This window comes from Drosophila pseudoobscura, chromosome 2, assembly GCF_009870125.1.
Source record: "Drosophila pseudoobscura strain MV-25-SWS-2005 chromosome 2, UCI_Dpse_MV25, whole genome shotgun sequence".
Classification (NCBI taxonomy): domain Eukaryota; kingdom Metazoa; phylum Arthropoda; class Insecta; order Diptera; family Drosophilidae; genus Drosophila; species Drosophila pseudoobscura.
Window position 1 is genome coordinate 6338973 of NC_046679.1, and position 20048 is coordinate 6359020.

General features: G+C 47.5%; 2 protein-coding genes across 3 annotated transcripts; one reads left to right on the top strand and one right to left on the bottom strand.

The window, feature by feature from the left end:
• Positions 1 to 3106: 3106 nt before the first annotated feature.
• On the top strand, positions 3107 to 9212 carry lmd (lame duck). The gene is made up of 3 exons (XM_001358064.5): positions 3107 to 5049; positions 6281 to 6442; positions 7698 to 9212. The coding sequence occupies exons 1-3, from the start codon at positions 3487 to 3489 to the stop codon at positions 8724 to 8726; spliced, it is 2754 nt and encodes a 917-aa protein (XP_001358101.4). The 5' UTR covers positions 3107 to 3486; the 3' UTR covers positions 8727 to 9212.
• A 6553-nt stretch (positions 9213 to 15765) lies between these two features.
• LOC4800913 (uncharacterized) lies at positions 15766 to 18609 on the bottom strand. Of its 2 annotated transcripts, XM_001358065.4 has the most exons (4): positions 18029 to 18609; positions 17889 to 17957; positions 17121 to 17243; positions 15766 to 17063 (listed from the first exon to the last, which is right to left on the bottom strand). In XM_001358065.4, exons 1-4 carry the CDS (start codon positions 18194 to 18196, stop codon positions 15930 to 15932), a joined length of 1494 nt encoding a protein of 497 aa, XP_001358102.3. In that variant the 5' UTR covers positions 18197 to 18609; the 3' UTR covers positions 15766 to 15929. The 2 variants fall into 2 exon arrangements, with proteins under 2 accessions (XP_001358102.3, XP_033241626.1); XM_033385735.1 differs by lacking the exons at positions 17889 to 17957; positions 18029 to 18609 and having other exon boundaries at positions 17117 to 17194.
• Between the last annotated feature and the right edge of the window lie 1439 nt (positions 18610 to 20048).

The window sequence follows — 20048 nt, forward strand, 5'->3', positions numbered from 1 at the left end:
TTCTGCCCAGATTGAGCTGCTGGTAATCAAGAGACTTTGTTTATGCATGATTCTATTTTGACAAATGAGTACTGCGAGTGGTAAAACTCATCCAAACAGAGCCCATCCGAAATGGTTTCTTATTTATTTATTTGAACACATTTTCCAATCACATGCAAAGCAGCGGCCCCAGATGATGTCTATGATTGGAAATAAACAAAAGGCCATAACCATTTCGTTTCTGCTTTCATACAATTACCCCAGATCTGACACTAACCACCCCAACCCCCAACCCACAACAAGACCCTGTCGATGGGGAATGTGAAGTAAATAAACGCGACCATTTCCACAGCCCTGTCAAGTGGAAAATCATTGACAAATTTATGAATCCAGAGACACATGTAAATATACATGCATATATGTATGTACACTCGTATGATCGTATATTTTTCCAGAGTTCCAGAGCCAGCGGCAAACATAATGGTACAAATTTCATTAACAAATCGACACCGCACAACAGTCTCATTACTTGGCAACAAATAAATTGTATTTAGTACACTTTTCGCCGTTTTTTTCCCGCATTTTATTTACGATTTTTCATTAAACTCATTCAATCCCCTTCTCTGCGGGACTTATGATGTTGACCAAACATTCGGCATTCGGAGTATATCCATTAATGTTGTGTGTTTGTTGCATTCAGCATTCTGCAGCCGGAAAAAATATGAAAATTTCATTGGAAATGTTTGCGTAAAAGCACTCGTGTGGCCGGCCATGGCCAGGCCATTGCAAGGGTCATTCATTCAGTTGGAGAGTCGAAAGCTTATACAGCTAATTAATCTGATGAGTTTTTAAAATAACGTCCATACAAATTCACTCAAACGAGATTGCATTCACGCAAAGAAGAAGAGAGCGGACTGATTCACACCGCAATTTAATTGAAATTGAAACTTTCCTCCAGACAAAATCAGGCTCGTAAATTGGGGGACGGCACGGAACGGTGCTGCCCACGCCCAAGACAAATTACCTTAAATCTTGTGAAAATTAATATTCAACAGAGGGACCGGCAGCAGCAGCAGCAGCATTTGACAGCGGAAATGGTTGAGTGTTTTCCCAAGAAAAGTCGCCGCGCGTCATCGGCTTCACAGAGAACTATAGACACCAAATCGCACTGGCATCGGGCGCTGTCCAGGAGCGGACCACAGGTCTAGTAGCAGGCTAGAGGCGGTGTATGGCCAAAATCGACTAATTTTAACAATGATGTAAGTTGTCGCAATCGGGCGACTAACAAAGGCAGCGGCCACACGGTTTTTTGGCCAAGAGCCCAGTTCTTTTTCTTCTTTTTTTTTGCTGCAAAATGACAAACGCGCAAGTGGTAAAAATTGTGTGTTAAACGTTTCTGAATTGACTTGACGCGACCGGGCAGAGAGGACCCAGACCCAGACCCAGACCGAGACCGAGACCTCAGACCAGGGGCAGGCAGCTGCTGCCATCCCGACGAACGTGCGCCAAGTCGCGATGCTTGCCAAAAAACATAAAAAATATGAAGATTACGAGAAGATGGCATCATTTAATGATGAAGTGCCTGGCTGGTCACTGGGGGATGGAAAAACTGGAACTTTTAGTGGAAGGAAACTCATATTGATACGGATGGATTGGAAGTGATTCACACTCCGGATATGTCACTATTACAACAATTACAATTACTCGATTGACAGCTGCAATTCCCGGGCCTAGGACAACAAGGGCTGGGATGGGAGTGTGGGGGCAAGCAAATAGTTTCGCAATTGCATTTTTGTGGCGCAAATTAAAAACATATTGTCAGTGGCATTAGCGGGCAGGCGGCACACCACTCTCTTGAGAGCTAAAAATAACAAAAATGCGAGAGAACTGCCTCTCCAGAGCAGGAGTACGTGTGTGTGCTATTTGTCTCCTCAGGAACTCCTCCTCCAGCCTCTGTAGAGCCAGGCAAATGACTTGCCTTAATAAATTTAGCTCATGCTCTCGCGTACTTACTGTACTTTCCGCCCGCCTGCCAAGCCAAAGTAAAGGGGGAAAAATAAAAACAAAAACCAAAAAAAAAAAAAAATGGGGAATTATGTGGCAATAAAAAATAGTGCTAAAACATTCGACAGCCTAGCAGCAGCAACAACAACAACAAGTAGCACAAGAGCATTATTGCAACGATGACGATGCAGAGGAAAGCAAGAGCACACTTGCACGCCATGTGTGCAGTGGCAAGATCGGAAGGCAGCAGCAGCAGCAGCGGCAGCGGCACACAGGCAATTGCCATCGCCGTCGCCCGCTGGAAATGCGCGCGGAGAGGCAGCAGAGATATCAGGCAGTGCCACGGTCAAGTGCTCGGTGGAAAATTCGGCAGCAGGAAGATCAAGATGAATCATATGTGTATTTTATATGCATAGCTCTATCTTCTGAGTGTTTTATATTACGTTGAATAATAATTAATTACTTGCGCTGAAGATTCTCTTCAGAAGAGCACGTCAAGTAGATAACTGCTTTGTCATACGCAAGCAGTCAAAGCCGTGATTGCAGGAACAGGAAATTTAACTGCTTGTGTGGAGTACAACAGTTGAAGCACTACTGCAAGCAGTATTTCAAGAAGCTTAATGTAAAATCGGTAAGGGCATCCTCTTATTTTGTATCCAATTTTCCCGTGACCAATAGTTTCCCTTTCTGGATCATCGCATTTCCCACCGGGCACTCTGCTCACGACTCACGCATAATTTTCTATACACAAACATAAGCCTAAAATAACAGTATTAACAAGAACAACAGCAACAGTACTAAAACACGACAGGAAAACCGGGACATAGACAGAGAGGGACGCACTCAATGTGAGGGTGGATGGGGGGACAAAGGCAGGGGTAAGTCGCAGCAGCAGCTACAGCTACAGAAGTGCGATCAGAAGAGTGAGGGGAAGCGGGAGCACATGTGCGTGCCAAAGAAGAAAAACCAAGAAGAGTGCCACACCGATCATGGCAGAGGCCGCCGAGCCGAGGCAGAGTGTCGCAGCAGAGGCAGGATCCAACGCTGCTCCCGTACCCGTACCCCTACCCCTACCCGTCCCGCTCCCGTATCGTAACCATTCCGCTCCCATTCCCGTTCCGGGCATTTAAAAACCGTGCGGCACCAGCGCTGCGGGTTATTGTCAGATAGAACGCGGTGGCGTGAACATCACACAAGTACCAAGAACTAATGAGAGCCAAAGAACAGCGATTATCGAAATAGAAAAAATCTCGTCTTGCCGTGCGAGTGTGTGTGAGTGTGTCGTGGTGTAAGTGTATCTGTGTGCATGTGTTCTTTTGGGATTTCCCGCGTTCTGTGACCATAAAAAATATTGGCACTTTTCCCAACTTGGACAATACTCGTACGCTGCCAAATCGTAGAGCAGAGCTAGACAACTGCCGGAAATGCGAAAGTGAAAGCGGTCGCCTTTCATGACACAAAATATAAAAAAAAAAGCAGAAAATCGTCACCCATACTCGTAATATGTCTTCCACGCTCAAGTCCCAGCAACTGCCACTGAGCATTCCCAGCCACAACGGCGGCGGAGGCGGCATCGGTGGCATGTACGTCAAGACAGCACCATCGATGCCAGGCAAGGCCTTCGAGGAGAACACTTGCTACGGCGCCTTCATGTCACCCCCGCTGAGTGCCACAATTGGAGGCGGCTCGAATCGGGGCCAGGACACCTTTCGGGCCCCGCTAAAGGTGGAGCCAGCCGGCAGCGATGGCTACAATAACTTTACCACCGGGGAGCTTCAGTTTCCGGACTTTTCGCACCTCTGCTTTGCCGCCGAGACACCCAATTCGGTGTTCAGCGACTGCAACAACTATGTGGGGCAGGACCAGGACTTCGACCAGGACCACGATGATATTGTGTGCGCCTCGGCGGACCACACGGGCGGTATGCCGTACCAGCAGGGCCAGTACACACAGCTCAATCGCGAGGATATCTTCCGCTTCGAGCCGGAGGACATTGCTCGGTTAACGGGGGAGCCTGACTTTTCCGGACTGATGCAGCCTCCGCCGTCGACGCCCTACACTCCCTACACGCCCTGCAGCGCCCAGTCCAGCCAGGTGACTGCCTCGTCTCTGGCTGCCACGCAGGCCGACTCCATTAATCTGGATATTGATTATTTTAATTATGATGAAATTAATTGCCAATCGAAAAACCAATCACCGTGCTCATCACCGCACCTGGATGCCTGGTTGAATTTCAATCTCGGCGAGATGTCAGTCACCGCCACGGCAGATACATCCGCCACGGCCACATCCACGGCAGCCACATCATCGCCCAAACTGTGCAACATGTACGACGGCCTGCTGCAGCCCATCAAGCAGGAGCCCTCGCCCACAAGGCTGCCATCGATGAGCTCCACATTCGGGACTCCCAAATGCATTCCCATGTGCGCCAGCAATTACGAGGATTACTCGAATCTCTATTCCGGCCCGGGGTCGCAGTTTGCGGCCGAAAATTATCAAAATAATATGTCGCACGCCATCGAAAAGCCGAACCGTGAACACAAAATCATCTGGACCATTGACGAGCTCGACGAGCTGATGCTGGGCGGCGACCAGGGCACCAAATCCGATATGGCTAATTATTTTGCGGATGAGTTGATCAAAACTGAGGCTTTGGAGCCGGCCATGGGTATGGGTATGGGTATGGGCAGCGCGGACAGCGAGGACGATGATAATGAGAATGAGGTGGAACACGACGACCTCGACAACGAGGTTTTTGTCCAGCCCAGCGAGATCAAGCCGGAGAGCTGCTGCGATGCGGAGGTGGAGCTGGAGGTGGAGGCGGAGGCGGAGGCAGAGGCCGAGCCACTGCCACTCATCTGTCGCTGGACTGGGTGCAATGTGGAGTTCCCTCATCAACAGGCCTTCGTGGAGCACATCGAGAAGTGTCATGTCGATGTGCGCAAGGGAGAGGACTTCTCCTGCTTCTGGCTCGACTGTCCCAGGCGCTACAAGCCGTTCAATGCCCGCTACAAATTGCTCATTCACATGCGTGTCCACAGCGGCGAAAAGCCCAATAAATGTCCGGTACGTATTGCTGCTACATCGCAATCTCAATCCCAGCCTCAATCCCAGTCCCAATCCAGTGAAAACCTTTCCAATCTCGTGTAGAATACCATTTTTCAAAATCACAAGACAAGAGGCGTTTATGTTTTTTTTTTTCCAGCACAGCTGCTGGCTATATTTGTTTATGTTGAGAGACTACGTTTCTAAACAAGATTTTTCCACTCAAGGATCGTCTGCTCTAGACCCAATCCCAATCCCAACCCCAACCCCAACACGATTGCTGTGTTAGTTTGCTTTTCTGATGCCTGGTATTCGGGTAGTCAAAGGGTATATTGTACTTAAGAGTACAGTAGATGTAAAGAAATACTAGTGAGGGATTTTGCAAGCATTTTTGTCCTTCTATCTTTTGTGAGAGCTTTTCCAAGGTACTTCCCAAATACTTGTAGAGGGTATCTTATAGTCGACTAAATGGGTTGTTTTGCCTTTTATCATGCACGTGTTGACATTTGATGCGGCATTGGAGCTGCCATCGCTCTCAGATGATGAATTGTGCGGCGCAAAGCAATCACAGAAATTGACAGAGTCAGAGCGTAAGGCCGGGGGCCCCAGGCCCGAGTCGCAGGAGTCGAAAGGAGTCCACTTGAAATAGAGTTGTGCTGGTAATGATATTAGGGGGCACACACGCACACATGCACACACACGCACACGCACACACACGCAAACAAACCCACTCCGTGACTCTATCTTCTACGTCCCATCGCTCTATCCGGCATGCTCTTTCATTTTGATTTTTGAGTAATTGATGGATTCTTGGTTGTTTTTGGGCTAAAAAATACCCCCACTCAGCGACCCATGTCCGTCATCAGCTTGGAGCTTGGAGCAGCCTTTGCCATTACACTTGTGTTCCTGTTTCTGCTCCTGTTCCTGCTTCTGTTGCAAAAGCGTAATTTGGCCTTTGAATGGGCGTGTGTGTGTATGTGTGTGTGTGTGGGGGGGGGGGTGTATGACAGGTGTGCGAGAGGACACTGTGGAAGTGGCTACCTGCGACACCTGGGGGCCAGGACCAGCAACATCGAGGTCACAATTTCATACGTCCTTCGGACACTCAACTCCACTCCACTCCACTCGACTCAACTCAACTCAATCTCCCTCTCTCTGTCGCACCTGCTTTCCCCCCACTTGTGCTGCGGCAGTAATTGCAATTTTCGATGACACTTTTCATTTTTTTGTTGTTGTATTTTTTCCATTACAGTTTCCCGGCTGCAATAAAGCATTCTCGCGTTTGGAAAATTTGAAAATTCATCAACGCTCGCACACGGGGGAACGGCCTTATGGCTGTCAGTATAAAGGTTGCCTCAAAGCGTTCAGCAATAGTTCGGATCGGGCGAAACATCAAAGGACCCACTACGACACGGTGAGTACACGCCCAGCCCCACCAGCCCCCCCTCCCTGTTCCAGCGTGTATGTGTGAGTGCGTGGGGCAAGCAATTTGCAATGCGTGTCAAAAGGAAATTGAAGAGCTCGCTGCCGGAGGGGCAGCAAGATGCAGTCGGGGTCCCAAGCGCAGCTTTAAGATTTAATGGATGCCAAGGCGCTTAGCGGCGCAGCCCAGACAGCTGAGACAGAGTCACTTAAACAACAACAACAACAAAAAAACGAACAAAAAAGATACAAGGGAAGGCTATAAACGGGGGTCGCTGTCCCAGATACCCTGGCAGATCCGGGGGTCTGTGATACAGTCGTACAATTTAGTCACAAAACTGCATCTGGGTGGGATAATCTTTTGAAATGCACTGACAGACCTTTCTGATATACTGATTTGCATAGAAACAGGTGCAGATTGATGCATACCCTCAGCAAGGGTACAAAAAGTGTGGCACAGTTGCTCCTGGTGCTGCTGCTGCTGCTATTGTGGCTGCCACTGTTGCTGCTGCTGCCAGCATGACATGTGCACATTTCGCATTTTGCTGCCTGAGTGATTTATAGTTTTGCCTCGGTGTGCGTGTGTGTGTAGTCAAGGCCCGGTGGCAAAAGTAACAGCCTCGGCAAGGGCCACGGCAACAGCTAGAACGGTAGCAGCAGCACGGCAGCAGCAGCGGCAGGAGCAATAGCAGCAGCCGCGTTAGCGCGTAGGACAACCGGAAAAAAGGTCAAAACCAGCATGAAGGACCGGGCCAGGCCAGGCCAGGACCCGGCCAGGCAGCTGGAGGAAAATCGAATAAACTAAACGAGTTACTAGCCCCGCACTAGGTGCAGTGTCAGGGCGGGGGCGGTGGCGGGGGCAGCCAATCAGGATCAGAAAAGGATGGATACAATGTGTGGACGGGTCGGTGGGGTGGGTGTTTTTTCCGATGCTCCTGGTGCCCGCGGACAGGACACAGGACACAGCAGCATTGCCAGAACAAACAAAATGCATCATGACATTTCAAAACGATTTGACTTGGCAAATATGCCAAGCCATATGCAGGCAGGTCCTCCTACCTCTATTGTGTGTGTGTGTGTGTGTGTGTGCATGGGGGGGGTGGGGACAAATCAATTGCATACTTTTAGGTAGCAGCAACAGCTACATATTGTGCCGGAGCCGCTGTTGCGGTGGTCTCCATTGAAGCTGGCAAATATTAATGCAACGCTCTCTCTCTCTCGTCTCCATTCGCGCTCTATTGAAACAGAAACCGTATGCCTGCCAGCTGCCGGGATGCACCAAGCGCTACACGGATCCCTCCAGCCTGCGCAAACATGTCAAGAATCACGCGCTGCGCAATGCCAATGGACAGCTGGTGCGCCGCAAATCTGCCGGCGGCGGGGCTGGCCCATCGAATGGCAATGGCGCCTGCAGCAAGAAGGCGGCCAAAACACGCCGTCACTCAGAGTCGGCCCTGGCCCAGGCCCAGGCCCTGGGCGGTGGGGCACCCTTAGGTGCGACGACAGGTGCGGCGGTGGCGGTGGCGACAGGTGAGCAGCATCGACAGCACCGCAGCAATAGTTGCAGCGATTCGATGCTTCACATCGAGAACGGGCCGACGGCTGCGGACAGGACAAACCGCAATGTCTGCGGCAATGTTGCAGCTAATAACAATTCAATGAACTTTAATGAGTTGTCAAATTGCATTGTCATCATTGAGCACAATCAGAATGAGGCAACATCGGCAGGAGCAGGAGGCCATAACGTGGCAACCACAGTACAGACAACAGCATCATCATCGGCATCGGCAGCGGCAGCGACAGCGACAGCGGCAACAACATATGCTCTTTACGATGCCGGCAGCAGCAACATGGCGCCCGCAACGGAAACGGATGCGCTGAGCGTTTGTAGCAGCAATAGCAGCAATAACAACAATTACAATGGCGGCTACAGCGACAGCCATGAAAATATTAATCAATTAAGCGAGCTCGAACAATTGCTGACAGCAGCGAATGGGCACAGTCCGGGTCCGCGTCCGGGTCGGGGCAATGCCGAGCCGGCAGTTTCCTCAGCCGCTAATGGGATTAGCACAGAGGGCGGCAGCGGCAGCATCGACAGCAAATGCCATTTGAGCGAGTTTGTGTCGTTCGAGTACGTGACAAAGTATATGGCCGACACGTACGACCCCACTTCCAGTGGGCTGCGGTCCAAGAGCCCGGCAGTTCATTTGCATTTAGAATCGGAGCAGGAGTTTGATAACAATTTCGATATGCTGGACTTTCAGGAGTTCATCTGAGTTCAAACATAGGTTAAGGTTTAGTTCTAGTTAGAGCCCACCGAAAGTCAGCAAATCTGTATCCAAAGATCTCAGTGCCTGAGCCCTTAAGAGACCCCCAAGACCTTTGTACATAGCATCTATCTATTAGGCATTAGAAACGTTCCTAGATGTCCCGTCGGTTCCAGTGATTAGCAGTGTCTTCCTCCAGTCTCTTCCTCAGCCCTCCATGAGAGAGCTGGAATCATCAATTTAGTTCTAGTACGTACTCTACGAGTGCAGCCCTACGTTAAGTACCCTTCGAGAAGTGCCCTGTTAAAGATGCACTTTATCGCATTAATTAAATTAATTTCCATGGTTTTTTTCCTTACGCATCTTGTTTGAATATGTAATTATATTAAAATATGCATATTAATTACTTTGCGCACTATGTGAATCAACATTTATGTGAAGTACAGCAAAAAAATACACAGAAATAACAGACAATATAAAGAATATACGAGTAAAGTTAATGTTTCGGATTAAAACGGATTTAATGCAAAAACCATACAATGGAAAGGTGTTGAACTGAATGCTGAAATGGTGAGTACACATAAAACTTAATCAGGAATCTCTCAGTACCACCCTTCTATGGCACTACATTTGGTTGGACCCATAAATTTTTATTGGTGGATAAGAAACCTTAAAAAATTATCACAGGGAGAACCCTGCAGGCTCTTTTTTCTGCTCTGAGCCCATAATAAATCTGATATATATGCCATTTATTGCAGCTGGAAGATATGTACGTGCAATTCCACCAATCATTCCCTTTAGCATATGCACTCCTGGGTAGCCATTTGACCCTTAGGATCCCCCTCGATCCCCTTCCGATATATGCATATTACACCTGGCCCGCGAAGCAGAAAAACACGGAAAGGGAGCCACGAACAACATGCTGGGATTTCCGTTTCATGTTTGCCCGCCTGACTTCACTTAATTGCTGTGCATTCAAAAAATAATTTACACCAAACGGAGACTCCTCCCCCCCTCCCTCATGAACTCACTGGAGTATGTTTGTATGTATATATTTATGTAGTTAATTTATTATACGAATTTAACACATTTTCAGATTCGCATTCATTTGTCCATACACATAAATTCGAGTGCGAGTACATATTCGCATTCGCATTCGTATTCGTATTCATTTACATTTCATATAAAATTCATAAAAATCGGCTTAAGCGTTCAATTAATTTGCGCTCACTCGCGCATTGATTTCGCATTGAATCGGTTTGGTTTTTATGGTCCAGGGTCCTGGTTGGATGTGAGTTTTCCCTAATTTGATTTAATATTACCAGCAGAACAGTCTTTCCTTTCCCTAATGGATAGCTGCATCAGATATTACCAGTGTACGCCTCATAAATGTGAAAAGTAATGCCGTAAGCCATGATGCCACAGCGAGGCGGCACTACTGTTGCATTGCCAATGCAATTTCACCGACTTAATAAGGCTCAAATGTCCTCTTTCGTTAACTGGCTGGAAAGTGCCCGCGGGCATGGTGCACACAGCGGGCTGTTAATGTGTAAACAACTGCCAACATATCAATGAGCAAAGCGGCGCCGGGGTCCTGGGAGTAGTGGGCACTGTACAGGCCAAGCCAGAGAGGCAGTGAGGCAGCGAGGCAGTCAGGCAAAAATAAAGTGGCCAGAAGCCATGGCCCCGTTAAATGAGCAGTTAACATTGGCCGTTATGAACTTTAATATTAATAACCATTTATGCTTATGACAGACAATGAAAGCCGGCCCACACAACACCCAACCACCCAAACAGCCAACCAGCCTGCACCCACTTACCCCTTTCCGTTTCCGGTGTTCTGTTTTTGCTGTACAACCACCGCCCTAAAAATGCTTAGGGAATGGGGGCGGGTGTCGCTCATACAGATGCATTTAAAAATGCTGCAAGTGTGCCAGTTAATATGCAGACCGACACGGGTCTTCATTACATGCCCCAAACACACACACACACAAATGCACACTCACACATTGAGACAGACAGGGACAACATCAACAAAATAAACAACGAAAATGCAAAGCAATTAAAAGCAGCGCCGCAGAACATAGCGGCGGCATATATCGCACATAAAACATGAGCGCACATGCACATGATTTTGACTTTTGTCGCAGCTGACTTTTTACTATCACTATGTAGTCCTCTATCTCTGTTTTTCCCTTGGTCCTGCCTTCTCTGTGTCCCGACTAGAAGACACCCGCTGTGAGGGGAGTACCACTGGGACTACAGAAGGTACAAGTTTTACTCCATTCAAAGAGCACTGTAAAAAGAAGTAGAGTAGGCAGAAGAGCCTCTGCTGATAGATAACTAATAAAGAACCAATGTATCACCAGCAGAATGTATCATGGACAATGTGTCAGGTCTCATCGAGAGAACGAGTAACGGATCGTACTATTTGTACGCTGCTTTTCGATTGAATAAAATTATGCTTCACCAGCTCTACCGTAAGAAATCCATCACTGATCCCTGATCAAGTTGAGCTATTCCCCAAATATTACCCCTACGAATAAATGCGAATGTTACGTACACCCTCTCAATGCGGTATACCCCTAGTATAAAGCATTATCTGGCCACTGGACTGCCTGCTGAGGGCTACAAGTGGTCATCGGCTGGCTTTAGAGGGTCCTGTTTTCTGTTATGGCTCCCTCCTTTTCGGATGTTAGGTTGGGCCGCAAATGAATTTTTCGCTTCCGAGGTTAAAGTGCAGAAATTGTGCACAGAGTGTGTGTGATGGCAGCTAAATATTTACTAGCTCACACACACGCACGCACACGAACACCCACGCAAACCAAACAACACACAGATACACACAACAACTGGAGGCTGTGAAGTTTTATGAAAATGGCTGCCGCTACCTGTACGAGTGTAGGAGTCTGTGTGTGTGTGTGTTTGTAGGAGTAATTGTTATACGACAGTCGCGCTCACAATTTATTTTTGTTAATCAGCAGAGCCGCACATCCCAGTCGACGGTCACGCCCTCAAATACTCGAATTCTCGTGCACACATATGCGTGGCAAGTGGCAACAATTCGACAATTATGTGGCATTTCCATTGCCGTTTTTGCTGTTCGTTTTTATTTTAATTAAAAACTCCCACCAGCCACCGCTCGCATGGAGCGTAGGATGCAAAAAGCGAACAGGTTTCAGGCTTCCCAGCCAAAGCACCCAACTCCACGTGTTAGAATTTTTGATATTTATGTGCCTCCTGCAACACAACGGAGGCACCACCAAGCAGGCGGCAAGAGGCAGGAGGCAGCAGCTCGCCATTGCCCGGCGGCAAGTTCCACTCCGATAAGCATCTGCTGTTGCTGCCACAGGCTGCTGCTACCGCTGCTGCTGCTGCTGTGGCTCCGATTTTCAGTGCGTTTCGGCGGTTTGTTCCGCAATTATGCAAATCCAAAGATCGCCACAGAGCGATATACCAAAATTCCATGCATTTACAATTTTCTAATCAATGGAATTTTAATTTTAATTTCCAACGGAACCCAACGCCGGGAGGACTGCGGCCAGTCCTTGTTTGCAATGTGTCTTCCCAACTTTTTGTAATTGTGGTCGCAAAAATGGTTTAATTTGCTGTTTTCGGATGGTTTCTGTGGCCGTGGGATGAATGTGATATAATGCTATAGATATATGTACATTCTACATTCATATTTCAATTCATAAAAGGAGTCAAAGGGCTGTGTGTCTGTGACTGTCACTTTCCTTTTCCAGAGAGCCATCGCCAGCTGAGTTTTCGATTAAAAGCGCAATGTTTCAATTAATTCAATCTCAGTGTGAAATGTGTCACTCACATGTCCTCCGAGTGGAAAGGAAAGCGCTTTGTTGCCTATTTATGGGGCAGTCCCCCATGAATGGCAGCGCTCTGAATTCATTTCATACTCGTATTCGTATTCATTTTAATTTAATCAGGCTGGTCGGCGGCGCCGTGTCGCTCGACCATAATTAAGTTTCTTTGCGGAGCTTGGACCAAGGAAATCAGTAAGCACGCCCTCGTCGATAGCTCGACTAAAAGTTACCCAATAAATGGGATAATAAAACTAATTGGAGGGGAACATTCAATCTTTGATGCCAAAAAACAGATCTCCATATACTTTTGTGCAGATATTATTTTCTAAACTTTTTTCCGGTATTTTTTGTTGTCTTTTATTATTATCTCCTATAAGAAAGATGATTCAGGATCAAATGTTTTCCTCAAAGTCTCTCTCTTACTTATTGAATTACTTACAAAAAACATTTTGTCTTAAGAATGAAACGTACCGCCAGTATGGAAAACCCATATGTCATCGAAAGACCATATTTTGTATAATAATTTTCCACAAGTCTTCTGTTACATACAACACACCAGCACAGGATACCTTCGCTCTTTGTGTTGGTCGGATACGAAGGAAGCAAAGATATAATGGAGAGAAATAAAATAAATCAGACATGTGTACCATATTTTACTGTGGTGCTGGCCCCCATCGATAATGCAATATAACGTCCTGGCAGCAGCACGTTTTTTAACATTTAATTGAATAAATAATTTCCATATCACCCTGCACAATACCACAATACAAGCATCGTTCAATTGACAATTTCAAATATTCGAAAGCGAACGGCAACGAGCATTTAAATATGAAAACATTTTCCACGCAGCATCTGCATATTGCATTTTGCCATTGTGTAATTAATTAAACATTTCCGGTGGCTCGTCAAAGTTTTCACTTAGCCTCCACCCCCCCTCCCACACACACACACACACACAGATGAATGTCTATATATCAGGGAGGGTGCTCGACCGAAAGTTTACCCTGAGAGTAATTAGACGACAAACTCCTCCCCGTACTCATAGTTGTTCGGGGCTGGGGTAGGGAGAACTCTGTCTGAGTGCTTAAAATGCTCCTTTGGCGTTAAATTTATGACAACCGCACATGTTGTTTGCCGCCTAAACAGTAACAATAACGGGCCATGAGGCAACAGCCAACAGGCAACAGCGTGCAACATAGAGCAAAGTCCGTGGTGGTGCGAGTGGGGTGGCCAAATGCTCGTTAGAAACTTTCTAAGGTTGTGGCGGTACACGGAACAGCTGCGCCGCCAAAATGGAAGGATTCTCCGAATTGTTGCATGCTTCCTCTGCCCCGATTTCTAGGGGCGGGGGTGGTCGGTCACAATGTTGCAAAAGCTGTCTGCCACGGCCACGGCTGATAAGCCCTGGCCCCTGGGTAGCGTACGCATACGCCGTCATGCACCGTGTGGTATGGCGTGGTGTGGTGGTGCTGCTGCTGCTGCTGCACTGACGTGACCCCTAACATTGCAGCAAGTGCTCAAGTGGGTGTGGCAGCGAAATTTTGCTCCAAAGTAAATTTATTGTTTTGCCCATTACCACTTAGTGTTGCCCTTGTTGTTCCTGTGTATGTGTATTGCTGCAAAACTCGCCCCAAAGTGCCGTTTATTCTGATGCAAGCGAAGAACTTAAACTTTCTGCTGCTTCTGCTGCTGCTGCTGCTGCTGCATCTACTGTTGTGGTTGTGCGGCTCTGCTACCAAGGATGCAAATCTCCAATCTCTGAAGAGCTTTAACAATCTTCAAGTCCTGTAAATCCAAGGTAAAATTGCAGTCGATAATGAGTGCTTCGCATTAATTAAAAACCAAATGAATGAGACTCATCCTGGCAAAATCTGAACGAGATGCAGCAGCAGCAGCAGCTTACCTTCAGATTTCTTTTGTCTCACAAGTCGAAATTAATTGCACTGCCACCGCAGCAATTGTGGCATCCGTGAAGGAGGAGCACTTGTTCCGGTTCCATTAGTGCTACCAATATCATTGGCGACCCTCGAAATTGCTGTAATTTCGAATAGATAATGAAATGCAATTAGAAAGTGTACGACACACACAAAGATAAACACGTACACGGAGTGCCGGAGAGAGAGCAGGCGCCATGGAGAAGAGAAGGCAGAGAAATAGAGAAAGACTGGCAACAATAACAGCAATTTAAACAGATTTCTCCCCGTACAACAAACCCCTCCAGCTCCCCCCACCAGCTGACTGGCTGACTGCCGCATAATGTGGCATAGAAGTTTGTAATTAAAGTTTGCCGAGGCCAGGTGACGGCCAGTGACGACGACGCCACGGGATATGGCCGAGCGCCCACACAATGCAACAGCAGCAAATCAATTTCCGCATCCTATCCGGATGCCGGGTCCGGCTTCAGCCTCAGCTCCGGCTCTGGCTCAGGACCATGGCTTGGTTCGGCTGCGGGCCTGTCAGGGGCGATCAGCATGGCAGAAAATAAAATTCAATTAACGCGCTTAAATTAAACTGCCACTTCCGGTTTTGATGACATTTTCATAGCAATCCAAGGAGGCAGCAGGGGGCTGCGACTGGCTTCTGTTCTGGTCGAGCATGGTGCGGTTGTCCGGAGCTGCGGAAGGAAGGACTAGGATGGATGCCTGCTGCTGGCGTTGTTTACTCCAAGCTGACATCTTGCCTTCTTTTAACGCCTTGCCTTGGCTGGGCTTGCCTGGGCTTGCACTGATGTTAAATGGTAAATGGCCGACATAATGGCTGTCCAACTGCGGCTGTCATTATGGCTGACGCTGACCAGGCCGAGGCCAGTCTCTGTCCGCCTTAATGATAAGTAAAGCTTATTACGCGCTTCACTCTTGATTGACCAGCATCTGCGGGTGGGTCGGGGTTCTTGCCTGCAATAATAACTTGCACGGAGCGCTGCTTTTACGGGCATATCTATCAAATGGATTCCCATTGTGGCTGGTACGTCAAAGTTGGACCGAACCCTTGCTAACTTCATTATCGAGCCGCGCCAAATGACACAAAATCATTGAAGCGTTCAGAAGTGATTAAACTAGAGATCTTCTTCGCCAAGTTCTTTGGTTGGCATCGAGTGGAGGCAGCCTTCTTGAATGCATCCAGCATTGGGGCAACTTCTTTGCATCCTCGGAGCGCCCCCCGGCCCTCCCATAGATTTTTCTCTTTCAGAGATGCCCACGCTCTGGGACGGCAATGGTCTGGTCTGCTCGGGCGATAAGCAACTTTGGCAAAGCAACTGGCGTTTAATTTAATTAGTACACAAAAACAAAAAAAAAATACGACTGGAACGGTCTGGACTGCCTAAAGAAAACGTCCCCTCCCTCTGATAAGTGCATGGCCGTTGATTAAGTTGCCTGGCGGCACTGAATGCTCAAAGCAGACGAAAAGCGGATTTGTAGCAGCAGCAGTTCCCTCGTTGATGCTGATGCTTCTGCTGCTGCTGCTTCTGCTGATCCTTGTCCTGGTTTAGCGTCAGTTCATCATCAAATCGCAAGGTGCACTCGCACGGACAGCAGTAAAGCAGAGAGGCAGAGGTTGGCTTTGTTTGAACAACCTCCTCCGGCGAATTCTCCGTCCCGCATTTACTCAGAGTGACAGAAGGTGGTGGGGTCTCTGCTGCTGGTAGTTGGAGCGTGCTCGAAGATTCATTGACATTGGGTGGCATACACTCGTGTAGGGGCTGTTGCGCAGGGGCGATGGGTCGACTTTTTCCAATGAAAAGGAGACTGTCGGACGGCTGCGGACGAGTTGGCAAGTAGCAGAAGGAGACGGAGCTGGAGCTGTGGCTACTGCCGGACTCCTCCTCCTCCTCCCCTTCGCCTTCAACTTGAACATTACTCTCTCCATTGGGCTGCCCTTTCAGCTTAACTGTTGCATGCCGTAAATCATTTGTTGAGAGTGAAAGATGCCCCAAAATTTCATCATGTGACGGATGCATTGTTGTCGTCCTTGGTGTCCCTGTCGGCTCCGCTGGCTCTGCTGATTGTATCGTTCCATTGGAGGCATTGAAGTTGTCCGTGGAATTAGTGCGCAGCAGTGTGGCAGCATTGGACTCGAAGAGATTCTCCAGCGGGTCGCTGCGACCCGCCAGCAGCTTGGTTAGAAATTTATTCGTTGGCAGCAGCGGCCTTCGTTTTCGCCAAATGCTTTGGTCAGCATCTGTTTTCGCCGGCTGCGGCACGGCTGCGACTGGGACTTTGGTGATGCCTGCGAAGAGCTTTTCTCGCAATTTATCTTCCGAGCGACACATCTCAAAGGCATTTGCTATGGTGAAGTAAATCTGTTCGGCCAACAGGGCCCGTCGCGGCGTGTAAAAGTCCCGGCAGACGGGACAGCGCTCGGCCCGAATACGGCAATCGACGCAGAGCACATGTCCGTTCTGACATTGCATGGCCGGCGGAGTTATGGTCAGATTGCAGATGGGGCACTCGATGAGGCGCAGTATACTCTCCAGGGCAACGGAAAGCCGTCTTAGGCTGGTCGGCATGGGTGCACAGCATATGCTCTGGTGAGTTTTTGATAATAGAACTTTGGTTTTGAGTGTTCAATCGGACTTACTTACATTCTTATCACAGTCCTTTTCGCAACCACTGTTCCAGCACAGGATTGTGACGCAGTCCTTTTGGCTCTTAACTATTTTGGCCACATCTGCGACTCGCAGGCCAAGGACATCTACTCCATTGACCTGAAATGTGTTCAAGTATTTAATTCTTGTTGGGTAATTGATTAGTTTCCTCTTTTTAATTTATTATTATTATTTATATTTAGTGGCAACCTAATTTTTTCCTTAATCAAAATCATTAAAAACAAATAATTCATTAATCAATAATTTGTAGGCACAAGCACATCCGCATTTACATTTTCAAGTTCAAATAAACTGCTTGCTTGACAGTGAACTGCTTTGGACTGCTTGCTCACTGCTGAACCACTTGCCTGCGCTCTGTTAACTCAACCTGTTAGTCACTGTTAAGCCAAGCGCTGTTATTGCAGCCGCTGCAAGTCGTTCAAGAGTTTTGTTTGTTTTCATTATTGATTTAGCGCTAATTAATCTTTTCTGATTTACCTGCGTTAAATATTACGTATAGTCGTTGGTACGGACCGCCCGAACGCAAAAGCTGGTTCTGAATTCACCAACTGTTTCAGGGTTTTGGTGAGTGTTTTCTATTTTCTACACTCATCTGAAAAAACTACTATAAACACTTAAATGCCAATCAATTAAGCAAGCCAACAATCAGTGCCAATAATGACAGAGTCTAGTATTTACATACAATATATGCAAATTTAGATGCCATAAGAGATTTATAAAGTAGTGTCACCGATTAAATCTTACCTCTAGAACACAGTCGCCCGTCTTGAGGCCGCACAGTGCTGCAGGTGTGCCCGTGGCCACCTCGCAGACCTGTTTTATGTGAACACAATATCGGATTAAAGATCGTAACAGGATCTGCACTTATCGTTGCCACTTATTACCCATGGATAGGGATCCCACTTGCTGCGTGTCAAATGAAACCCGTAGTTCTCAATGCTGGGGGCAGCACGTGGTATCCTCAAGAGTCGAACGGCCGCTGCTTCGTTGTCTGTGGCTTTACCTTCGGTAGAAGCTGCATTTGGCTGTGTGCCACGGTCCGTATGTTTCATTGTTTCTAATCCTCAGAGATCTGGCGTTGCATTCAGCCCAAAATCCACACGGAACCACAAAAAAGTGGCTAGCGCGAGACGTGTTCAACCTGCGCTCTCACCTGGTAAACTGTTTTCAGAGTCTGTATTTTACTTTTTCGTGCAAGTCTCGCGCGTCTATGTGGGCCGCCTGAAAAGTTGCCGAGCGCTTTGGGCCGACGCAATCGGCTATGACAACAAATTTTGGCTTCAGCTTTTGGCCGCGCTCACAGCATCTCTCACCGACTGGCCCTCGCCCGCTCCGCGGCTTCTATCTGGTGTCTGTGTGTTGTAAGTTGTCGGCGCCGAATTGTGGCTGCGACCAGGGCCGCCAGCAGCCAGCAGGTTGTGCGCATGGAAATTAGTCTTAAGAGTTCGAGTGCAAGTATGTGTGCTTGCCGCTTGCCTCTTGGCGCTGGTCGCTGGTCGCTTGCTGGGGCTAAGTAAATATTTGAACTTTTGTCTTGGGAAGAAAGACATATGCAGCTTTTGTGTGCGCTACCAAGATAAAGGTATGATTTGACTGGGAAATGACTAAGGAAAGATGTCTAATTTATGATAGGGGGATAAGAGAAGCACATAATATAATAATCTCCTGTGACGGAGATGCACTTCTACCTCTATTAAATATTGAAATTACTTGAAAATTCTTAAAAATCTAAACGGAAAACAGCTGTTTGCGGCTGTTTATGGAACGACAATGTATGATAATATCCACCAATTTTGGAATACAGCACATTTCAAGCACTCACTACCGCATTCTCTACTCTGTTGAGGCTCTGTTTATTTGCTTAATTTTTGTGTGGCCTAACAACGCCCAAAATGTACGAGCAAGTTTATTTTCGACATTGTAATTCAATTTGAAAATAAATATGATTATTTTTTAGCTTAATTGCGTGTCGCATGTGCCAGTGCCAGTGCCAGGCCAGTGTCGAATGGTAATGTATTGTCATTGACTGGCGCACAAATCAGAAGGAGAAATGAAAACAGCAACCGGCTGGGGGGCGTGGGTTAGTGCTTTGGAGGTGTCAGGGCAGGATAAACATAAATAAGGGGCCCTAAAGTAAATACCTGTGCCCAAAAGCCAACCTCGTTCATTAACCCTAACAATGATAACCGATGGAAATTGGCAGCTGACAAATGGATTTGGCATTGCCACCAAACAACCGACCACCGCTCCAGCATTGCCCCAATTGACTTTCGCTTTTTTGTTGCTTTTCATTCATTGTTTTGCTGCCATTTGATGGGGCCATTTCTGTTTGGCGCTTAACGGACATGAACGTGCATAGGTTGCCGTCCAAATAACATTGAAATTGGTAGGTAATTTCATTAAATTTTGGGCCCAGCTAAATGACCCTGGCCTGGGTGGTGGTGTGGTGTTGGGGTGATGTGCTTGTGCGGCTTGGCTTTTGATTTCGTTTTCGGTTTTCAATTTGCGAGTTCAATTAGATTTGATTTGAATTTATTTGTGCTATTCAGAATTGCCTGGCATTTGAGTGGTGGCCACAGAAGCGGACGGCAGCCGACAGCCATCAGCATTGTCAAAATTAACCAAATACTTACAAAGCCAATAACATCCAATTTCATTGTTCATGCTTCTCAATGAGCCGACCAGAGACGCGTCCGAACTCCTACGCGTACTTTGTAGTTTATGGCACGGCAGCAAAGTCAAGCATTGACTTTTATTAATCGGGCCAGCAATTAGCCAAGAAGCTGGCCCGGACTCAGAGGCAAATGGCCCAATTCAAGTGCAGTCACGCCATGAGCCAGCTCCATTTGGATGGAGGTGGGCTAGTGCTCAAGGCACAGGTATATTTATGGCTTACAAGTTTGA